This window comes from Phyllobates terribilis, unplaced genomic scaffold (assembly GCF_046119375.1).
Source record: "Phyllobates terribilis strain yellow unplaced genomic scaffold, ASM4611937v1 Scaffold_49__1_contigs__length_9717188, whole genome shotgun sequence".
Lineage (NCBI taxonomy): Eukaryota > Metazoa > Chordata > Amphibia > Anura > Dendrobatidae > Phyllobates > Phyllobates terribilis.
The window spans coordinates 6,473,981-6,496,733 of record NW_027362809.1 but is presented as its reverse complement, the minus strand read 5'-3'; the positions used below and the strand labels follow the sequence as shown (position 1 = coordinate 6,496,733).

General features: G+C 49.6%; 1 protein-coding gene across 1 annotated transcript in view; it reads right to left on the bottom strand.

Annotated features, from left to right (window-relative positions):
• LOC141191680 (uncharacterized) overlaps positions 1 to 22,753 on the bottom strand; it is a 49,711-nt gene that overhangs the window by 21,529 nt on the left and 5,429 nt on the right. Inside the window, exons 2-5 of the mRNA XM_073661623.1 lie at positions 5,579 to 5,729; positions 5,270 to 5,449; positions 5,063 to 5,186; positions 4,875 to 4,972 (exon numbers count right to left, since the gene is read on the bottom strand). Of these exons, the coding sequence (XP_073517724.1) occupies positions 4,875 to 4,972; positions 5,063 to 5,186; positions 5,270 to 5,449; positions 5,579 to 5,729 (553 nt within the window). The remainder of the gene's footprint in view (positions 1 to 4,874; positions 4,973 to 5,062; positions 5,187 to 5,269; positions 5,450 to 5,578; positions 5,730 to 22,753) is intronic.

The window sequence follows — 22,753 nt, the reverse complement described above, 5'->3', positions numbered from 1 at the left end:
TCTTGTGTTAATTGTACTTAAAATGTCTGTAGAAATGGGAAGTTATTGACCGAATGACATTTCACAGTCTAATAGAAAACCTCATAGGATGAACCAGTAGAGCATGGTGTCCAACTGTTTGTTCATTCTGCCTCCAAAATCTGGAATAAAAAGCCAAACAATGTTACGTAGTGTAGGGTTCGGTACTCACTTAGCCACGTTAGAGGTAGACACGGGACACTGTCTCTTTAAAAATGTCCAAGGCAGGTTTATTATGCTGCATAAACCGCACTTCCAGAAGTAAACAAAAGAAAACCTTGTCCAGCACAGTGTAACAAAACAGAAAGGAAACAGTCCATCCAATATGGCGGGTTCACCCACTCACAATCAGTGTCTTTTTACCCTCAAACACTCTTTAGGTCTCCACTCCTCCAGCCACAGACACTGAATGAGACACTTGGTCTCCATTTTATACACACGCCCAGGGGCGGGGATATGTGAGCAGCCAATCCCCCCATCTCTTATGACTGCTCGAAAAAAACGGCCCTGATACGCCCTATTAAAACTATCAGCACTATGTGTGCTGGAGCATGCTTTCCCGATTTCACATCACTGAAGCTGCCAACTTCAGCGACACATATCTTCCCTCATGGACATGTCCGGCGGCCCTCTTACAGTAGGCAAAAATGATACCAATAAAAATTCCAGATTATTAGATTCTCAAAGGGTCTTGAGAATCAACATGGCTTCTGTGGTGCCCCTGCGGGTTCAGTTGCTACAGAGGTACTGAATCTCACCCAGAGGTGTGGTACCCCACTCTCAGGTAAGGTGGGAGTACTACCCGGGACCCACACACACGCATCCAATACACTCCACTTCAGTAGGGAAGGGCGAGATTGCTCCTAAGGGAGAGCACAGTCCCTGGTCCCTAGCTGGAGGGTGGAACCATGTAGTGGGTATGGGAAGAGGAAGTAGATCAAGGGAGCACCGACAGAAGGAGTATAAGAAGTAGGGGAACCATCTAGGAGTTCAGTCAGTCCAGTTCAGAGGAGAGAGAGTTGGGAGCAGGAGCTCAGGTCAGAGGAGTGGAGAAAGGAACAGGGCCCAGTCTGAGAGGCCCAGGAGGAGAGACTGAAGAGAAGAGAGGAGCGGTGAGGAGGGCTCCAAGAGGAAGTGAGGGGATCCCAGGGGCACGGAGAGTGCGGATGCCACCTGTGCACCCGAATCTACACGGACGTGGAGGGATCAGGCCGCAGAGAGGGGACCGGCCCCTAAACTAGTAGAGAACAACCAGGCTCAGCTAGATAACCGGAGGCTGCTGCATTTTCAAGGTGCTGCAGCCAACAACCACAATTACATCGCCGAAAAGGTGGCCACATAGGGTCCAGGGGATTGCACGTCGCCCGACAAGACCCGAGGCTACTGGCTTGGGACACTGATTGTGAGGCGCAGGGCGGGAGGGTGAGAGCCAGAGCAGTGAGACAACCGGGAAAGGTACATAGAACGGAGTCCCGTGCAAGTTATCCTGAAATACCTGAGAGTTTGCTGGATCACTACCCCGGAGGACACAGGACGGTATGGGCGGTTATAATCCGGAAAGTGCAACCTGAGGAATTTAACAACTGTGAGTAAAATCTGAAGACTGCACCCCACTGTGTCCTTGAATAATTGCTGCGCCATCACCAGCCCTGCACTACACTGCACCAACAAACATCTACCTCATAAAATCCCCATCTACTGCTCTGGAGCTAAGCTCTGCCTGTGGAGAGCTGAACCAACTCTGCTGCGTCACCATCAGCTCCAGAGGATCTACACCGCAGCGGCGGCTCCATATAGCCGCATACCACAGGTGGCGTCACGAACATTATCTCTAAAAACTTTATTCCCCTTTTACTTTTCCCCTTTAATTGACCACCCTGGGTCACGGACCGGGTCACCACCACCGTGACCTCTCCCAGCATCGACCAGGACGGCTACCTAATAGCCTACGACCCAGGGGGCGCGTCACTTCCATAAACCAATCCAGCAATATCGGCTCTCCCAAAGTCAGATCTCCCCCTCACTTCTGAGCCTTGCAGTGTGCCCAAAACACATTTAGCATCCATGTATTTGGCATTACTATAGTGAGAAGAACCCACTTAATTTACGGTGTGTGTCTCCTGGAGCACAATCTGGGCACTATGTGTTGGGTAATGAAATGGCAAATGTGCAATTTTCACTCTCTAACATCCACTGGGTGCTAATTTCTGGAAAGTGCCTGTGGAATCAAAATAATCGCTACGTCTATAGATTATTTCACTGACTGGTTATAATTTCCAAAATGGAGTCACTTTATGAGGATTTCTACTGCTCTGGTTTTCTACCATTTTGTTATATTAGGGCTTCCGCAAATGGTGGGTCCCATCTCCTCTGGGATCTGCTCCTGAGACATCTGCTTCTGTCACCAGGAAGCGTCTTATTCATTCTGCAGGCGGCGCTGGTGATGGAGGAGACGTCAGAACCAGAAGCTCTGGGCGGTGCAGGTTCTGTCCAGCCACTAAGATTAGGGTTGCTGGGACCAGTAGTACCCTCCAGTCTGGCAGTATGGGTGTGTGTGCTGTCCAGCTGGAGTAATCTGCTCCCTGCTTCAGCCAATTGGAAAGCACCGCACCCTACTAAAGCTGGAAGCATATTGCCGGGGGCTGCCAGATACAGCCTTGTTCTCCTCTGGTTCAGTCCTCTGTGCTCAGCTCCCGGCTTGTGTATTTGTTTCCAGTTGTGACATGGGCCCGTTTACTGACTACTGGTGTCTTCTGATTTTGTATTTTCTCTGCCCTCCTGGTTCTGACCCGGCTACCTGACTATTCTTCTTGACGTTAAAGGGTGATGAGCAAGGCAATCCCTGGGATCTGGAGTAGATAGCGCCAAGCCTGTTCGTGGTGGCCATCTTTTGCGCTGCCAGGTGACCATGAACAGTGCCCCCAATACTTTGTGTCCGCAAACTATTCCAGCAAGATCTGCATTCAAATAGCTAAATGGCGCTCCTTCCCTTCTTAACCTGCCTTGTGCCCAGACAGTAGTGTACAACCGTATATAGGGGATTGTCAGATTCAAGAGAAGTTGGAAAATAATCTGTAAGGTCCATTTGTTTCCTATTATCATTTGTGAAGAATTCCAAAGTTATCACCATATAAAGTGACACACGTCAGATTTAAAAAATGGGGCCTGATTAGGAACACAAAACTGCAGGAAGGGGTTAAATCAGAGTATTTTGGGCATTAACTACTGTAGTCAAAAACTATGAGTATAGACAATAACACATCTACTGAAATGATCAAACTCAACAGTCTCCATCAGTAAAAAATGAGTAACTAGTGGTGAAACCTCTCTGGGGTAATTGGAGTATGGGGCTCGGTGGCTCTTGGCAATCTAAACTATGATAATGGCCAAAATTTTCTGTCAGACGAGTTTCAAGAAGAAATATTAGACATTGAAGGAGAACTTTTTATAATAGTGCAGAGCCGAGGTGTCTTAAATTTAGCCCTCGGGTATTGAGAAGACGTAATGGAGACCTTCTTTTAAAGGGAGTTACAGAGGCCAATCCCATCACATTAAAGCTATCATACAAAATGAACCTGGAAAAAAATACAGAATAAAAGATATGTTACATCCCTAACAACAACGTATTTATCAGGGGAGAGAACTTCAGATCTAAACCGGAATTGCACTCATTTATGGTGGACCATTGGAGCTACTATGAGTCCTGAGCAGAGGAGTAGAGAAAGTATTAGTGCCCCCATTTCAGGAGAGATTGTGCAGTAATCTGAATTCTTTAGGACTGAAAACATAATGGAATTTATGGCGTGAAGTGAATCTATGAAACCAGGGCTGGAGCCATGCCAACACATCTCCTGCAGGCGTGAATAAATGTATATTACAGCCATCAGCCACGCACAGCTTAGATATGTATCATGGCACAGGTGTAATGTTTTTTATGTAGTTTATCGCAATACTATTGAAGTTAGTTGGTTTGATAAGAAACTGAAAAGTCAGGATAAAGGGAAGGTTTGTTGTTATTGTACAGAAATTCACACTTGGCCCTCACTGCACATTTAATGTTGTCGATCATAAAAGTGAAGTTTGGCCAGAAAGACTGGACCTGGTCTTGTAGGGACCATATGAGCACATTCAGCAGCACAGAAGGGAGAGAAGGTAGATTCATCCAATAAGATATCAGGGATCTAGGAAGCCAACACCATCATTACCCTCCGCTTTCTCTAAGAGGTCCATTATAATTTTTCTTCAAGTGATCTTCTAACTTGTCAGCACATTCTACGTACGCTGCCATTTGGCTTTGTAGTTTACAGATCTGGGCAGGTAACGGTCAGGGTTTCCTAATCCCAGGGGTAGGTGGATCCTCCAGGTTGTAAGTTCTACAGAAAAGGTCTTTTACAATTACACAAAGTAATGTGAACATTTTTGGATGGACTAAAATGTTGTGATCTAGAAGTAAAATGGTGATCACACGATTGTGAAACGGCCGGACTACACCACCGATAAAACAGCCACAGACGGGGACTGAGAAGAATCTGTGACTTCTCTGCATTTAGTGGTCACTACTCACCTGGGTAGTCATATGTAGGAATCTCCTCTTTACACCGCTCATCACCCCTCACATATGTCTCTGTAGTATTAATATGGGTCAGATCTTCACCCTGAAACAAATATTGTAAAAGTCACAGACAGATGATGGAGAAGTCACATCTATGATCAGCTCTAATCCTGCCATCTCCACCGTTCTCATTACACAAGTATAAAACATATAATACTGGTGGATAAAACAAGACTGAGCACAAGACCATCACAGCCGTCTATACATCATAGGGGAGATCTCATGACACCTTCTCTCCATCTACCTGATGATCCTGAGGAACATTGGGATCTTCTTGTTTACAGTCCTGTGGAAGAAGAGGACGGGGACATCTCTCTGGTGTTGTCCTCTTACTGGATATATCTGGAGGAAACATACAGGGACTGAATTAATTTTTTACATATAATTAGATAAGATAATTATAGGCTGTGTGTATTTAGTCCTGTCTATTACCTGGAGATGTGAGGGGCTGGGGAACCTCCATCATGATGTCCTTGTACAGATCTTTGTGTCCTTCTAAATACTCCCACTCCTCCATGGAGAAATAGACAGTGACATCCTGACACCTTATAGGAACCTGACACATACAATGATATCGTCATCCCCCCGATCCCTTCATAGCGTTACTGTATAATGTCCCAGCATTCCCAGCAGTGTCACCTCTCCAGTCAGCAGCTCAATCATCTTGTAGGCGAGTTCTAGGATCTTCTGGTCATTGATGTCCTCATGTATCAGGGGGTGAGGTGGGGGCCCTGTGATTGAGCTCAGGGGTCTTCCCCATCCCTCAGACACAGGGTCCTGATAGCGATCACTAGAGGTCTTCTTCACTACTGTGTAATCCTGGTTATGGAGAGACACATTAATAAATCTCCCTCCAGACATTTCCAGAGTCCTCACCTCTCCAGTTCTGTCCATCTGTTATTCCCATAGATAAGAATGATGTAATGTGACGTCATCAGAATCTCTCACCTCTCCAGTAAGCCGGAAGAGGATCTCTAGGGTGAGGTGTAATATCCGCTCCGCCATCTTGTCTCTGTCCATATCCATCCTTGATAGGTGATTCAGAAAAATTCTCTTAATATAGAATATCTTCACTGAGAGGATCCGATATTGTAGAGACCTGAATGAGGAGAAGATGAGCCGATGGAACATCGTAAAGAATTCTGTGTATTAATACAATTACTGGAGACAATAAGGGAAATATATCAGAAGATAGAATGTGTAGGTGTTGTATTCTCTAATCTTTTATGGAGTGGAATATAAGTTGATTGGCTGACTTAGACATCTCTTCCATACTTCCAATCACTGACTAAGTTGGCCACTGCTTCAGTAAGAATCACCCAGAAACCCAATCAGCAATGGTATTTTTATTATTTTACAACATTCTGCTTTTGTCCCTGACATACTAATAAAACCTATATATTTTAGGCCACAGACAACAAGCAGTTTGTTCCTCGGAGTCTGCAGCTGAATACATTTCTTATAGACTCATCTTCCAGAAAGCTAATTCTCGTCATATACAGTGGTGGCCAAAAGTATTGGCACCCCTGCAATTCTGTCAGATAATACTCAGTTTCTTCCTGAAAATGATTGCAATCACAAATTCTTTGGTATTATTATCTTCATTTAATTTGCTTGCAAGGGAAAAACACAAAAGATAATGAAGCAAAAATCAAATCATTGATCATTTCACACAAAACTCCAAAAATGGGCCAGACAAAAGTATTGGCACCCTCAGCCTAATACTTGGTTGCACAACCTTTAGCCAAAATAACTGCGAACAACCGTTTCCAGTAACCATCAATGAGTTTCTTACAATGCTCTGCTGGAATTGTAGGCCATTCTTCTTTGGCAAACTGCTCCAGGTCCCTGATATTTGAAGGGTGCCTTCTCCAAACTGCCATTTTGAGATCTCTCCACAGGTGTTCTATGGGATTCAGGTCTGGACTCATTGCTGGCCACCTTAGACGTCTCCAGTGCTTTCTCTCAAACCATTTTATAGTGCTTTTGGAAGTGTGTTTTGGGTCATTGTCCTGCTGGAAGACCCATGACCTCTGAGGGAGACCCAGCTTTCTGACACTGGGCCCTACATTATGCTGCAAAATTTGTTGGTAGTCTTCAGACTTCATTATGCCATGCACACTGTCAAGCAGTCCATTGCCAGAGGCAGCAAAGCAACCCCAAAACATCAGGGAACCTCCGCCATGTTTGACTGTAGGGACCGTGTTCTTTTCTTTGAATGCCTCTTTCTTTTTCCTGTACACTCTATGTTGATGCTTTTTGCCAAAAAGCTCTACTTTTGTCTCATCTGACCAGAGAACATTCTTCCAAAACGTTTTAGGCTTTCTCAGGTAAGTTTTGGCAAACTCCAGCCTGGCTTTTTTATGTCTCGGGGTAAGAAGTGGGGTCTTCCTGGGTATCCTACCATACAGTCCCTTTTCATTCAGACGCCGACGGATAGTACGGGTTGACACTGTTGTACCCTCGGACTGCAGGGCAGCTTGAACTTGTTTGGATGTTAGTCGAGGTTCTTTAGTCGGAAGACACAGGAACATTCAGGTCTTTGGAGATGGACTTGTAGCCTTGAGATTGCTCATGCTTCCTCACAATTTGGTTTCTCAAGTCCTCAGACAGTTCTTTGGTCTTCTTTCTTTTCTCCATGCTCAATGTGATAAACACAAGGACACAGGACAGAGGTTGAGTCAACTTTAATCCATGTTAACTGGCTGCAAGTGTGATTTAGTTATTGCCAACACCTGTTAGGTGCCACAGGTAAGTTACAGGTGCTGTTAATTACACAAATTAGAGAAGCATCACATGATTTTTCAAACAGTGCCAATACTTTTGTCCACCCCCTTTTTTAGGTTTGGTGTGGAATTGTATCCAATTTGGCTTTAGGACAATTCTTTTTGTGTTTTTTTCATTGAAGACAAATTAAATGAAGATAATAATGCCAAAGAATTTGTGATTGCAATCATTTTCAGGAAGAAACTGAGTATTATCTGACAGAATTGCAGGGGTGCCAATACTTTTAGCCACCACTGTACATTACACATGGCATGAGAAATAACAACTTCATGATGAGGATGAGATCTTCATCTTCTAATACGGCTCTAGAAACAAATTTGACCAGAGTCCGTCACTAACTACATCATCACCGGCTGTCTGGATGAATATTTCCCGTCTTTCCCAGGTTGTAATCTTTTATCACGTTACATCTCATTTATAAGAGCTTGTTTGTAAGAACACCAAGACAGGAGTTATTTGATGCTAATGTCTCCTTGTACAGTGTTTTTTTTCCTGGATATTATGTTTCTTTTAGCATTTTTATGTTGGCTTCCATATATTACATGAAAAACACTAAAAAAAAGAAAACCAAGTGTAAAAACATAAAATAAAATTAAGGGATGGCGGCACTGTGGGAACATTATATTGTATGTGGGGGGATGGTGGTACTGTGGGATCATTATATTGTATGTGGGGGGGATGGTGGTATTATGGGAATATTATTATTGTATATGGGGGGTTGGCGGGACTGTGACAACATTATACTGTATGTGGGAAGATTGCGGCACTGTGGGTACATTATACTGTATGTGGGAAGATGGCGGTACTGTGAGAACATTATACGGTGTGGGGAAATAGAGGTACTATGAGAGCAGGGGTGGATTAAGAGTAGCAAGGGCCCCGGGCAGTTTAGAAGGCGCGGGCCCCCCCCCCACACACACACACACCTGATGTATCACGTGACATGTCACATGATCCCCTGTGATAGATCATGTGATAGTTCACGTGAAATTAATTTGGCACAATATTAATTATAATAATTTTTTTTAGGCTGTGTGCCCACTACGCGCTTTTCAAGCATTTCCGCAGCGGCAATTCCGCTGCAGAAATGCTTAAAAAACGCTTGGTAGAAGGTCTGCCATGTTCCCCAATGATAATCCACATGTGCTGTGCACATGCTGCGGAAATTTCCGCTGCGGATTATCACTGTGGAAAAATCCGCAGCACTAACAATTATTTTGCGGAAGCGCGGCGCTTTCACTGCCATTGACGTGCATTGGAACACATGGAATCCGCATCACTGCATCTGTACATGCAGAATCCATGCGTTTCAATGTGCGGATGGTACCCAGGTTTGGAGAAGAGGAGACTGTCCTCTGGACCCGGGTACCATGGAACCTGTAAAAAAAGAATAAAATAAAAAATAAATATCATACTTACCTTCTGATGGCCCCCAGTGTCTTTATCCGATGCGTCCTGGCTTGCCGGCAGCTCACGATGGTCTGAAAAGGACCCGCCGTGACGTCATTTAGTCATGTGATGGGTCACGCGACCGCTGACGTCGGCAGGCTATCAGAAGGTAATTGTATATTTATGTTTTACCATTCTTTTACGGTCACACTATATAAATCCATGCCGGTTGCATGGATTTATATAGTGTGACCAAGTTGTCAAGCACTTTCCAAGTGATGCTAAAATCGCTTGATAACCCGCATGCGGAAATGCATGTGAAGAACACTTCACATCCGCATGTCCCTGGCAGGAAAAACGCATGTACAATCCGCATGCGTTTTTTCTGCCAGGGAGATGCAGAAATGCTCAAAAAAAATCCGGAGCATTTCTGCATCGTGGGCACATAGCCTTACATTAAGTGTATGTCTCAATATTGAGCACACGTAGCCATCTATACACAGCAGGAGGCCGCACGTACCCATCTATACACGGCGGGAGGCCGCACGTAGCCATCTATACACGGCGGGAGGCCACACGTAGCCATCTATACACGGCGGGAGGCCACACGTAGCCATCTATACACGGCGGGAGGCCGCATGTAGCCATCTATACACGGCGGGAGGCCGCACGTAGCCATCTATACACGGCGGGAGGCCGCACGTAGCCATCTATACACGGCGGGAGGCCGCACGTAGCCATCTATACACGGCGGGAGGCAGCACGTAGCCATCTATACACGGCGGTGTAGCGCCGGCGTCCCTGCCCTCTGCTAGGCAGGGACGCTGTTCCCCTCACCTCTCTGCTCCGTGCCCGGCGTCCTCCTCCCGCTCTGCTGGCAGCGCGCGCTCCTTCCCGGCCACTGTGCTTAGGGCGCGCGCGCTCTCCCTCCCTCTTAAAGGGGCCGCGCGCGCCGTCCTAAGGAGTCCCCGGCCAATGGCCGGAGGACTTCACCATATATAAGGCACCTCCTCCAAAATGGAGGTGCCCGAGCAATGTTGTTGCACTGTTCTCTACTCTGCTTCAGCCCTCAGGTCCGTTGCCAGTTACCTGCCAGATACCTGCCAGATTCCTGCCAGCTTGCTGTCTTATTCCTGCCTGATTATCTGCTACCTGCCTGCTAGTCTGAGGTCCGACGGTCTGCCTTACTACTCCTGTCAGTCTGTCTAAGGACCAGCCTGTCCGCTCACCTGGGAGCGCACTTCAGCCACCTGCCTGCTTGCCTGAGGTCCGACGGTCTGCCTTCCAACTCCTGTCAGTCTGTCTATGGACCAGCCTGCCTGCTCACCTGGGAGCACACATCTGCTACCTGCCTGCTAGCCTACCTGGAGGCTCCGCCGTCACGTGCTGTGACCACCTGCCTGTCCAGTGACTCCTGCCCGCTCACCTGGGAGCGCTCATCTGCTGCCTGCCTGCTAGCCTACCTGGAGGCTCTGCCGTCACGTGCTGTGACCACCCGCCTGTCCAGAGACTTCTGCCCGCTCACCTGGGAGCGCTCATCTGCCGCCTGTCTGTTGGTCTTCCTGGAGGCTCCGCCATCACATGCTGTGACCACCCGTTCATCCAGAGACTCTCGCCTGCTCACCTGGGAGCTCACGTCTATCATCAGCCGCCACAGGTCGTACCAACCCTTTACCCAGAGACTGCCCCGGTCACTTGCCGTGACCATCTGCCCGTTCATCCAGAGACTGCCCCGGTCACTTGCCGTGACCATCTGCCCGTTCATCCAGAGACTGCCCCGGTCACTTGCTGCCGTGACCTCCAGCCCGTTCACTCAGAGACTGTCCCGGTCACCTGCTGTGACTTCTTGCCCGTCTTCCCTGGTCGCCACCCGCTCCCTTACAAGGACTGCCCACTTGTATAGTAGCTCAGAGGTTCCGCCTCCCAGACCCGTTACAGTTTGCTCGGGCCATGGAACCCGGTGGCACCCAAGCTCCCTCGCTCTCGGACCTGTGTCATGAACTGTCCCGTCAAAGGTCCCAACAGGAGTCCATCCTGGGTCACCTGCGGAATGTCAATACTCGCCTGAACACTCTGACTGCTCCACCAGCAACCTCCGCCAGTGTCATATCTTGCAATCCGGCAGCTCCGCTGCCCACTAATACCATGGTATCCTACCCCGGACCCCGGCTTTCTGCACCTCCTCGCTTCGGAGGCGACTCCGCCCAGGCTCGGGGCTTCATAAATCAGTGCACCCTGCACTTTGAACTATTGTCCCACCAGTTTAACTCCGACCGAGCCAAAATTGCATTCATCATGTCCCATCTCACCGGGGAGGCCCTGGCCTGGCTAAATCCTCTATGGGAGAGAGGAGACCCCCTGGTGTCCAACTTGCCTGCTTTTCTCACGGTTTTCCGGAAAGTCTTCGACGAACCCGGACGGAAGACCTCATCCACATCATCACTGCTACACCTCCGTCAAGGAAGTCTCACCGTGGGCCAATATGCCATACGGTTCCGTACCCTTGCCTCGGAGCTGGCCTGGGATAACGACGCTCTGGTATCCGTCTTCTGGGAGGGTCTGTCCGGCCGTATTAAAGATGAACTTGCCGGTCGGGACATCCCTACCACTCTCGATGACCTAATAACTCTTGCCACCCGGATTGACCTACGGTTCCAGGAGCGTGCCAAAGAGGTCACCCGTGAGAGGAGGTTTCCACGTCTAGCTCCTACTTTTCAGAAACCCGTCACTCCCTCCGTTTCTCCCCAGGTACACTCTCCTGAGCCTATGCAGGTCGACCAGACCAAGATGGTCAAAACCCGTCAGGACTTACGCCGTGCCGAGGGGAGCTGCTTCTACTGTGGCAGTAAGGAGCACCGGATCCGTACCTGCCCGGAGAGGTCGGGAAACGCCTGTGTCTAGGTTCGCTCAGAGAGGTCGACCTAGACAAGAATAAATCCTCTCCATCTCTGCTATTGTCAGTCTCAATCGTCTGCGGGGAGAACCGTTATTTCGAACTAGCCCAACTTGACTCTGGAGCAGCCGGGAATCTTATTTCACAGTCCCTGGTAGAGAAATACCGCATCCCCACCAAACCTCTGGCTGTACCCTTGTCTGTTGCTGCCGTGGATGGGGGTCTCTTACCACGCCCCATCCAACTCATCACCGAATCCATTACTCTGCAGGTGGGAATGCTGCATTCTGAGAGTATCTCCTTTCATGTTCTGCCTGGACTCTCCCACGCCCTCTTGCTAGGCCTACCTTGGCTCCAGAGACATGCACCCGTGCTTGACTGGCAGACCGGAGAAGTCCTTCGCTGGGGACAGGACTGCCATAAGACCTGTCTGGTTCCCGTCAATCCCGTCCGTCCTTCTCCTACCCCAGCTAATCTACCTGGACTTCCGATTCCTTATTGGTCTTATGCTGATGTCTTTAATAAAAAGGAAGCAGAGACACTACCCCCTCATAGACCATACAACTGCCCTATCGACCTGTTACCTGGTACTACTCCTCCCCGTGGGCGTATTTATCCATTATCCGCTGCTGAGACCCGGTCGATGTCCGAATATATTGAGGAGAATCTGGCCAGGGGATTCATCCGGAAATCTACCTCCCCGGCGGGAGCAGGCTTCTTTTTCGTCAAAAAGAAGGACGGCTCTCTCCGTCCCTGTATAGACTATAGAGGCCTTAACCAGATCACGGTGAAGAATAAGTACCCCCTTCCGCTCATTCCGGAGTTATTTGATCGTCTGAGGGGGGCTAGAATCTTCACCAAACTGGACCTCCGTGGGGCGTACAACCTGGTTCGTATCCGTCAGGGGGATGAATGGAAGACGGCATTCAACACCCGGGACGGCCACTATGAATATCTGGTAATGCCCTTTGGTCTCTGTAACACTCCTGCCGTCTTTCAAGAGTTGGTCAATGACATCTTCCGGGACCTTCTCTACTCCTGCGTAGTGGTGTACCTGGACGACATCTTGGTCTTCTCTCCGGATCTCCAGACTCACCGGAGGGACGTTCGTCAGGTCCTGCTCAGGCTCAGGCAGAATCACCTCTTCGCTAAATACGAGAAGTGCCTTTTTGAGCAGACCTCGCTTCCGTTTTTGGGCTACATTATTTCTCAGACCGGCCTACGAATGGATCCAGAGAAACTGTCTGCCATCGAGAAATGGCCTCGACCGGAGGGGTTGAAGGCCATTCAGCGATTCCTGGGCTTCGCTAACTACTACCGCCTCTTCATACCACACTTCTCTTCCCGGACCGCCCCAATTTCCGCGCTCACCCGTAAGGGTACTAATCCCAAAGAGTGGCCGCCCGAAGCAGAGGAGGCCTTTCTTTCCCTAAAACAGGCCTTCTCTTTCGCCCCGGTGCTGCATCGCCCGGACGGCAACAAGCAGTTCTTCCTGGAAGTTGACGCCTCCTCCTCTGGAGCCGGAGCGGTACTTACTCAAAAATCATCTTCCGGGAGAATGGTAACTTGTGGCTTCTTCTCCAAACTCTTCTCCTCTTCTGAGCGTAACTATTCCATAGGAGACCGAGAGTTATTGGCCATCAAGCTGGCGTTGGAGGAGTGGCGTTACCTACTCGAGGGGGCTCTTCACCCGGTAATAATTTACACTGACCACAAGAACTTGGCTTACCTCCAGCATGCCCAGAGACTTAACCCGCGCCAAGCCCGGTGGTCCTTGTTTTTTGCTCGCTTTGATTTTGTTCTTCATTTTCGCCCGGCTGACAAAAACGTCAAAGCAGACGCCTTGTCCCGATCCTTTCTGGTGTCCGATCTCGAGGAAGAATCTAAACATATCATCGATCCCGCCAGAGTAATGCAGGTGGCTCCCGTGAGTTTAAATCGTCTCCCTCCCGGTAAGACGTTTGTTTCAGTACCTGATCGGAAGAAGATCCTACACTGGGGCCATTCGTCTAAACTAGCTGGCCACGCCGGTCAGAAAAAGACCCTCCAGCTTATTGCCCGGCACTACTGGTGGCCTACCCTGCACAAGGACGTAATAGACTTTGTATCTGCCTGTGTGTCCTGCGCCCGCAACAAAGTCCCGAGACACCTGCCAGCCGGTCGCCTCCTTCCGCTTCCTGTGCCTGCTGCCCCCTGGCAGCATATTGCTATGGATTTCATAACTGATCTCCCCGTCTCCGCCGGTTGTACGGTCATTTGGGTGGTCGCTGATCGCTTTTCCAAGATGGCTCACTTTATTCCCCTGCCAGGCCTCCCGTCTGCACCCGAGCTAGCTAAAGACTTTATTCGTCACATCTTTCGTCTTCATGGCCTGCCCCTCCACATCGTGTCGGATCGTGGGGTACAGTTCACCTCACGCTTCTGGAGAGCCACTTGTAAACTGCTAGACGTCACCCTGGACTTCTCTTCCGCTTACCACCCACAGTCCAATGGTCAAGTGGAGCGGATCAATCAGAACCTGACCAGTTACCTCCGGCACTTCGTTAATGCCCATCATTCAGACTGGGTGGATCTCCTACCATGGGCCGAGTTCTCTTATAACAATCACGAGAGCGAATCCTCCTCCAAATCCCCGTTTTTTGTAGTCTTCGGTCAGCATCCTCGGATTCCTTTTCCTGTCTCCACCTCTGTGGACAACCCGGCTGCGGAATCTCTCGTTAGCAAATTTTCCTCCATTTGGGAGAGTACCCGATCCGCACTCCTTCAGTCGTCCGAACGGATGAAAAGACACGCTGACAAAAAACGCCTGGATCCTCCACAATTTCGTCCTGGAGATAAAGTCTGGCTCTCATCTAAATATGTCCGACTCAAGATACCTTCTTACAAGTTAGGGCCTCGATTCATCGGTCCTCTGGAGGTCATCAGTCAGATCAACCCGGTGGCCTATAAATTGAAACTCCCGGCCAACTTACGGATCCCTAACTCCTTCCATGTATCTCTCCTCAAACCTGTGGTACTTAACTCTTTTTCCAAGTCTACAGGTACGCCTCCTGCTCCGGTTTCTGCTGAGGACGAGTTTGAGCTAGAGAACATTCTTGCCACCAAAAGGGTAAGAGGAAAGACCTTTTTTCTAGTAGATTGGAAGGGGTTTGGTCCTGAGGAGAGAACGTGGGAGCCCCGGGAGAACATCCATGCCCCTCTTATCCTAGCTAAATTTCTGTCTGGCCTAAAAAAGGGGGGGCCTAAAGGGGGGGGGGTACTGTAGCGCCGGCGTCCCTGCCCTCTGCTAGGCAGGGACGCTGTTCCCCTCACCTCTCTGCTCCGTGTCCGGCGTCCTCCTCCCGCTCTGCTGGCAGCGCGCGCTCCTTCCCGGCCACTGTGCTTAGGGCGCGCGCGCGCGCTCTCCCTCCCTCTTAAAGGAGTCCCCGGCCAATGGCCGGAGGACTTCACCATATATAAGGCACCTCCTCCAAAATGGAGGTGCCCGAGCAATGTTGTTGCACTGTTCTCTACTCTGCTTCAGCCCTCAGGTCCGTTGCCAGTTACCTGCCAGATACCTGCCAGATTCCTGCCAGCTTGCTGTCTTATTCCTGCCTGATTATCTGCTACCTGCCTGCTAGTCTAAGATCCGACGGTCTGCCTTACTACTCCTGTCAGTCTGTCTAAGGACCAGCCTGTCCGCTCACCTGGGAGCGCACTTCAGCCACCTGCCTGCTTGCCTGAGGTCCGACGGTCTGCATTCCAACTCCTGTCAGTCTGTCTATGGACCAGCCTGCCTGCTCACCTGGGAGCACACATCTGCTACCTGCCTGCTAGCCTACCTGGAGGCTCCGCCGTCACGTGCTGTGACCACCTGCCTGTCCAGTGACTCCTGCCCGCTCACCTGGGAGCGCTCATCTGCTGCCTGCCTGCTAGCCTACCTGGAGGCTCTGCCGTCACGTGCTGTGACCACCCGCCTGTCCAGAGACTTCTGCCCGCTCACCTGGGAGCGCTCATCTGCCGCCTGTCTGTTGGTCTTCCTGGAGGCTCCGCCGTCACATGCTGTGACCACCCGTTCATCCAGAGACTCTCGCCTGCTCACCTGGGAGCTCACGTCTATCATCAGCCGCCACAGGTCGTACCAACCCTTTACCCAGAGACTGCCCCGGTCACTTGCCGTGACCATCTGCCCGTTCATCCAGAGACTGCCCCGGTCACTTGCCGTGACCATCTGCCCGTTCATCCAGAGACTGCCCCGGTCACTTGCCGTGACCTCCAGCCCGTTCACTCAGAGACTGTCCCGGTCACCTGCTGTGACTTCCTGCCCGTCTTCCCTGGTCGCCACCCGCTCCCTTACAAGGACCGCCCCCTTGTATAGTAGCTCAGAGGTTCCGCCTCCCAGACCCGTTACAGGCGGGAGGCAGCACGTAGCCATCTATACACGGTGGGAGGCCACACGTAGCCATCTATACACGGCAGGAGGCCGCACGTAGCCATCTATACACGGCGGGAGGCCGCACGTAGCCATCTATACACGGCGGGAGGCCGCACGTAGCCATCTATACATGGCGGGAGGCCACACGTAGCCATCTATACACAGCGGGAGGCCGCACGTAGCCATCTATACACGGCGGGAGGCCGCACGTAGCCATCTATACACGGCGGGAGGCCGCACGTAGCCATCTATACACGGCGGGAGGCCGCACGTAGCCATCTATACACGGCAGGAGGCCGCACGTAGCCATCTATAGACGGCGGGAGGCCGCACGGCGCCCCCCCAGAGACAGCAGGAGGCCGCACGGCGCCATCTATACTCAGCAGGAGGCCGCACGCAGTCACGCACACACACACACAAACATATACATACACGCATAAACACATTTGAAACACAAAAATACATATAAACAGACATCACACAATGATATCTGCCTGCACACACACACACACACACACACACACACACAGAGACAGACACACATACAGACAGACAGACACACATACACAGACACACACAGACACACACACTCACCATCCCCCGGCTCGGCTCCAGCCCTCCTGGCTCCTGCTCCTCTCCAGTGGTAAGTAGCAGTGCAGGCCGGGCGCGCACTGCGTGACGTCACAGCTAGGAGACACAGCCGCGCACAGGGCTGTGTCTCCTAGCTGTGACGCGGCCGGGCCAGCACAGGGAAGTTAACTGCTGCAGTGCTGGCCCGGCCGAAAAGCCTGGATTGCCCTCATTATAATCCGCCTATGTATGAGAGCATTATATTGAGAGGCTTAATGACCGCAGTCGCTCCTGCGACCGGGCCCAGCCAACACCAACCCCTGCTTCAGCTGGATGTGTGTTCTCGGACTGACATTCAGCTTAGTGCCACAATACACGCTGCCGACCAATCAGAGGCCAGCAGCTGACATCGGCATGTACGTCATTAGGGGCTGAAGTCAGCTGGCAGCTCCAGCAAAAAGACACCGTGAGGCGAGGGAGTGGAGAGAAGCTGAGTATAATGTTTTTTTTGTTTTTTTTTAAATCAGCGAGTACACGGTGCCCTTGGCCACACTACTACATGTAAGAGTATGGGCTGTGCATTATACTACATGGATGACTGTGGGCTGTGCATTATACTACATGTACGGACTATGGGCTGTGCATTATACTACATGTACGGACTATGGGCTGTGCATTATACGACATGTATGACTATGGGCTGTGCATTATACTAAGTGGATGACTGTGGGCTGTGCATTATACTAGATGTGTGGACTATGGGCTGTGCATTATACTACATGTATGGGCTGTGCATTATGCTACATGTATGGGTTGTGCATTATACTACATGTATGGACTATGGGTTGTGCATTACACTACATGTATGGACTATGGGCTGTGCATTACACTACATGTATGGACCATGGGCTGTGCATTATACTACATGTACGGACTATGGGCTGCGCATTATACTACATGTATGGACCATGGGCTGTGCATTATACTACATGGATGACTATAGGCTGTGCATTATACTGTATGGAGGATTATGCGGAGTGCATTATACTTCTGTTATGGGGCCCCATCACTTCTATGTTTGCCCCTGGTGAGTGTAATAGTTTATTTTTTTCTGTACACTAAAGAACAGAGGCAGAACGGAGGACATATACCAGGTTGGGGTCAAGGATAAGGGACATACATATACAGTGGGTACGGAAAGTATTCAGACCCCTTTAAATTTTTCACTCTTTGTTTCATTGCCGCCATTTGGTAAATTCAAAAAAGTTCTTTTTTTTTCTCATTAACCCCTTTACAACCCAAAGTGGTTTGCACGTTAATGACCAGGCCAATTTTTACAATTCTGACCACTGTCACTTTATGATGTAATAACTCTGGAATGCTTCAACGGATCCCCCTGATTCTTAGACTGTTTTTTTCATGACATATTGTAATTCATGATTGTGGTAAAATTTCTTCGATATCACTTGCGATTATTTGTGAAAAAAACAGAAATTTGGCAAAAATTTTGAAAATTTTTCAATTTTCAAAATTTTAATTTTTATGCCCTTAAATAAGAGAGATATGTCACACAAAATAGTTAATAAATAACATTTCCCACATGTCTACTTTACATCAGCACAATTTTGGAACCAAAATGTTTTTTTAATTAGGGAGTTATAAGGGTTAAAAGTTGACCAGCGATTTCTCATTTTTCCAACAAAATTTACAAAACCATTTTTTTAGGGACCACAACACATTTGAAGTCACTTTAAGGGGTCTTTATTAGAGTTGAGCCACCCCTGTAGTGTTCGGGTTCGGTTCGTCGAACACCGGTATGTTCGCCGAACTGTTCGTCGAACACCATTAAAACCAATGGCAGGCAAACAAAAAGACATAGAAACACATAGAAAACACCTTCAAAGGTGTCCAAAAGCTGACAAACTGCTCAGAAGACACAACTAACACATGAAAAAGTGACAAGTACATATAGTCATGCGAAAAGAAAAGAGGTGGAGGAGTAAAAGGAGGAGGAGACACAGATATAGGCATGTCATGCCCTTCTAAAATCAAGAAAGGCTGGATTAAAAATCTAAAATCAGCCTACCAACACCCAAACGTCGTGACAAGAAAATTAAAAAAATAAATATCTTTAGGTAGAATGGCGGCTCCATTCAGAACACTTTCCTTACAAGACGTAGTGGTATCCCCGTTGAGAGTTGTGCCAAAAACGGAACCCAATACATTCGGACTAATCCACCATTTGTCATATCCAAGGGGCAGGTCAGTAAACGACAACATCGACGCAGAACCAAGTACAGTAGTATATACTGTACATCCTTTCACAAGGCAATCAGGTGGGTCAAGAAGTTGGGAAGGGGCACCCTAATGGCCAAAACAGACATTGAGGGGGCGTTCTGGTTACTTACTACCTGTGCCTATGAATAGTGTCCGCCTATTGGGCTGCTTCTGGGAAGGAGCATACTATATAGATTGCTGTTTGCCCATGGGGTGCTCCAGATCCTGCTCACTATTTGAGGCGCTTAGTTGCTTCCTCAAATGGGTCGTCATGGACGTTTCTAAGGGGGCATATATTATCCATTAGCTCGATGACTTCTTGTGCCTGGGCCCAAAAGATTTGCCACAGTGTAAATACACGTGGTAGTCCACCTGTGAGAAGGAGAGAGCTGGAGGGAGAGCGGACACCACAGAGCCGAGGGGTTAGATGGAGAGCGGAAGAAGGAAAGAGGGCAAAGGAGGTAAGGGAGTACGGTGGAAGGCCGACCTGAGCTCCCCCACGTTCCTCCTACTGTGCGGGGAACAGCCCTGGGAAGAAAAGCCGCTTGCGCATCCCTTTGAGGTTACGGGCAAGAGCGGGCAGAGGGACTACGCTGGAGTGCGAAGCCGACACGCCTGCCCGTGCGACCTCCGTGTCGCTGGGTTTGTGCCAGAGCCGCGGTGGACCCTGACGGCCAGTCCCACTCTCCTAATACTGGTGCCTGTCCACTGGTGGGTCAAGACCCCCTGCGGTGGAGGCAGGTCTAAGCTCTGTAATATGAATGAGTACACTTTAAATCCTTTTACAAGGATCTATTGGCGGGCAAGTCTGGTGCCAGCAGCCGCGGTAATTCCAGCTCCAGTAGCGTCCACTAAAGCTGCTGCAGTTAAAAAGCTTTTATGAGGATCGAGCTTGGCGGTCCGCCGCAAGGCGTGCTGCCGCCAGTCCCAGCCCCTTTTCCTTCGGGCGCCTCCCCGATGCTCTTCACTGAGTGTCCCGGGGCCCGAAGCATTTCCTTTGAGAAAATTAAGTGTCCAAACCACAACGGTGTTGCTTGCTTAACAGCTGGGCTACTCCGCTGACTAGCAGACACTGCTACTAGGCCCAAAGTATTGCCTGGGCTAGATGCAGTTAAAATTTTTTAATTAGATCTACAGGCAGTGTAGCTTGCAAAACAGCTGGGCTATTCCGCTGACTAGCAGACACTGCTACTACGCCCAAAGTATTGCCTGGGCTAGATGCAGTTAAAAATTGTTATTAGATACAAAGGCGGTGTAGCTTGCTTCAGATGGGCTACTCCGCTGACTACGAGACACTGCTACTATCCCAAAATGATTGGCTGGGTTAGATGCAGTAAAAAATTGTTATTAGATACACAGGCGGTGTAGCTTGCTTCACAGCTGGGCTACTACGCTGACTAGCAGACACTGAAGCTTTGGAGCAGACCTCTGATTCCCAGGCTATAGTATGAGTAAACAGCTCTTCAGACTCAACCATCTGTGTTACCACAAGCCATAGTGTATGTAGTTTCTTACGGTTAAAGGGGGGGGGGGCGACCCGACCCACCTGGAATTGACGATGCCAACGTCATGTAAAACACAGCAAGGGGACTCCAAAAAGAGTCTCCATTTTTTCCAAAAATTGTGGCACAGACACCACTTAAGTGGCATCAATTGCCCCAGAGTTGCTTAAAATGGTTGGTGAGGTGATTTTCACAAATCCTCAAGCTTTTAGTCTCCACAGGATGACACAGGGGTAGAAAAGTCCTTGCGGATCCATGATTTGTTCATCTTTATGAACGTGAGTCTGTCTACATTGTCAGTGGACAGCCGCGTGCGCTTATCTGTCAGCACACCACCAGCAGCGCTGAACACACGTTCAGAGAGAACGCTGGCTGCGGGGCATGACAAGATCTCCAAGGCGTGAGTGGCGAGTTCAGGCCATTTTTCCAGATTGGAAGCCCAAAATTAGCAAGGGTCCAGTGACACAGTTATGGCTTCGATGTTCACTTGGAGATACTCCTATACCATCCTCTCTAGGCGTTGACTACGTGTCAGACTTCTTGTCTCCTGTGGCCTTGCAAAGGATGGTCTAAAAAAATTGGTGAAACGATTCCACAAAATTGCTGTTACCAGCAGATACGGTGTTACTGTTACGGTTTGAGTGATGAAGACTCGACAGTCCCACGGTTGGCAAGTTAGAACTGTGAGATTCACTACGTGCACCACTGGTGTTTTGTGGAAAAGGGCATGTAAGATTTTGTAACAGCCTCTGCTGATACTCCTGCATGCGTGAATCCCTCTCTATGGCAGGAATTATTTTGGCAAATTTACTTTTGTACCGTGGATCTAAGAGTGTGGCAACCCAGTAGTCGGGATTACTTCAAATTCTGACAATCCGAGGGTCATGTTGCAGGTACTGCAGCAAGAAAGCACTCATGTGTCTTGCGCATCCAGGAGGACCAAGTCCTTGTTGTGTTGGTGACGAGGTAAGAATCATGCTTCCTTCCTCTGCCCTCTCCCCCCAACCTCACACAACAGAAATGTGATCAAGGTCTCCCGCATCTGATGAGTCTTCCATGCCCATCGCCAGTTCGTCCTCCACTTCTTCCTCAGCTCCTGCACCTTCCTCAACAGTTTGGCTGCTACCATGCGCCCTCGTTAATCCCTCTCCCCCACCCTCCCATGCCTGCTGCCTTGGTGCTGCCGACCGTCTGGACCTTGGAGATGTTATCCCTTAAGCATAAGACTCCTCCTCCACTTCCTCCCCCTCCTCTTATCCCACTACCTGACTCCGAATTCTGTTTAACGTGTTCTCCAGCATGTAAATGACCAGAATAGTCATGTTGATAATGGCATCCTCAGCACTAAACATCTTCATCGCTGGTGCTGCCACAATCGCTGCAACATGTGCAGAGTTGAATTCCACCGTGTCGGCACGCTGCATTTCAGCCGGTGAACTGGCAGGCCCAACGACTTCTGTAGAGCTGCGAGATGCGAACGGCGGAAGTGAGCACACAGCGACCGTGCCCTCTGCAGAAGGCCATCTAGTCCGGGATAGTGGGCTAAAAATTGCTGGACAACCAGGTTCAACACATGAGCCATACAAGGCACGTGTGTGACATTGCCCCGGCGAAGGGCCACACCCAGGTTTGCAGCATTGTCGCACATGGCCTTCCCTGGCTGCAGGTCCTGTGGAGCCAACCATTCATAAAACTCGGTCTCCAGAGCTGACCACAACTCCTCAGCTGTGTGACTCACACTTCCCAGACATTTCAAAGTAAACACCGCCTGATGCCGTTGAGCCCTGCTGCCAGCATAGTAAGGAGGTGTTCAGGATTCCTTCTGCGCAGTTAGAACACGGGCAGCATTACCAGACAGGCTTTGGGTGCAGGTGGAGGACCGAGAGGAGGTTGAGGAGGCAGAAGCAGTGGAGGAACTTCTAGAGAAAAAGGATTGACGCACAACTCGTGGGGATGGCAAGACTTGGACAGCAGCCCCTTGTCCTGCTGTCACCATAGTTACCCAGTGCCCAGTCAGCGACATGTAACGCCCCTGTCCATGCCTACTCGTCCAAGTGTGTGGTGAAATGCACCCTGTCACACACAGAGTTTCTCAAAGAAGCCGTGATGTTGTGTGCGACATGCTGGTGTAGCACAGGCACACCTTTCTTTGAGAAGTAGTGGCGACTGGGCATCTGGTACTGGGGCACTGCGACGGACATAAGGTCTCGAAAATCCTCTGTGTCCACCAGGCGGAAAGGCAGTATTTCTGTAGCCCACAGCTTGCAGATGGTGAAATTGAACCTCTTAGC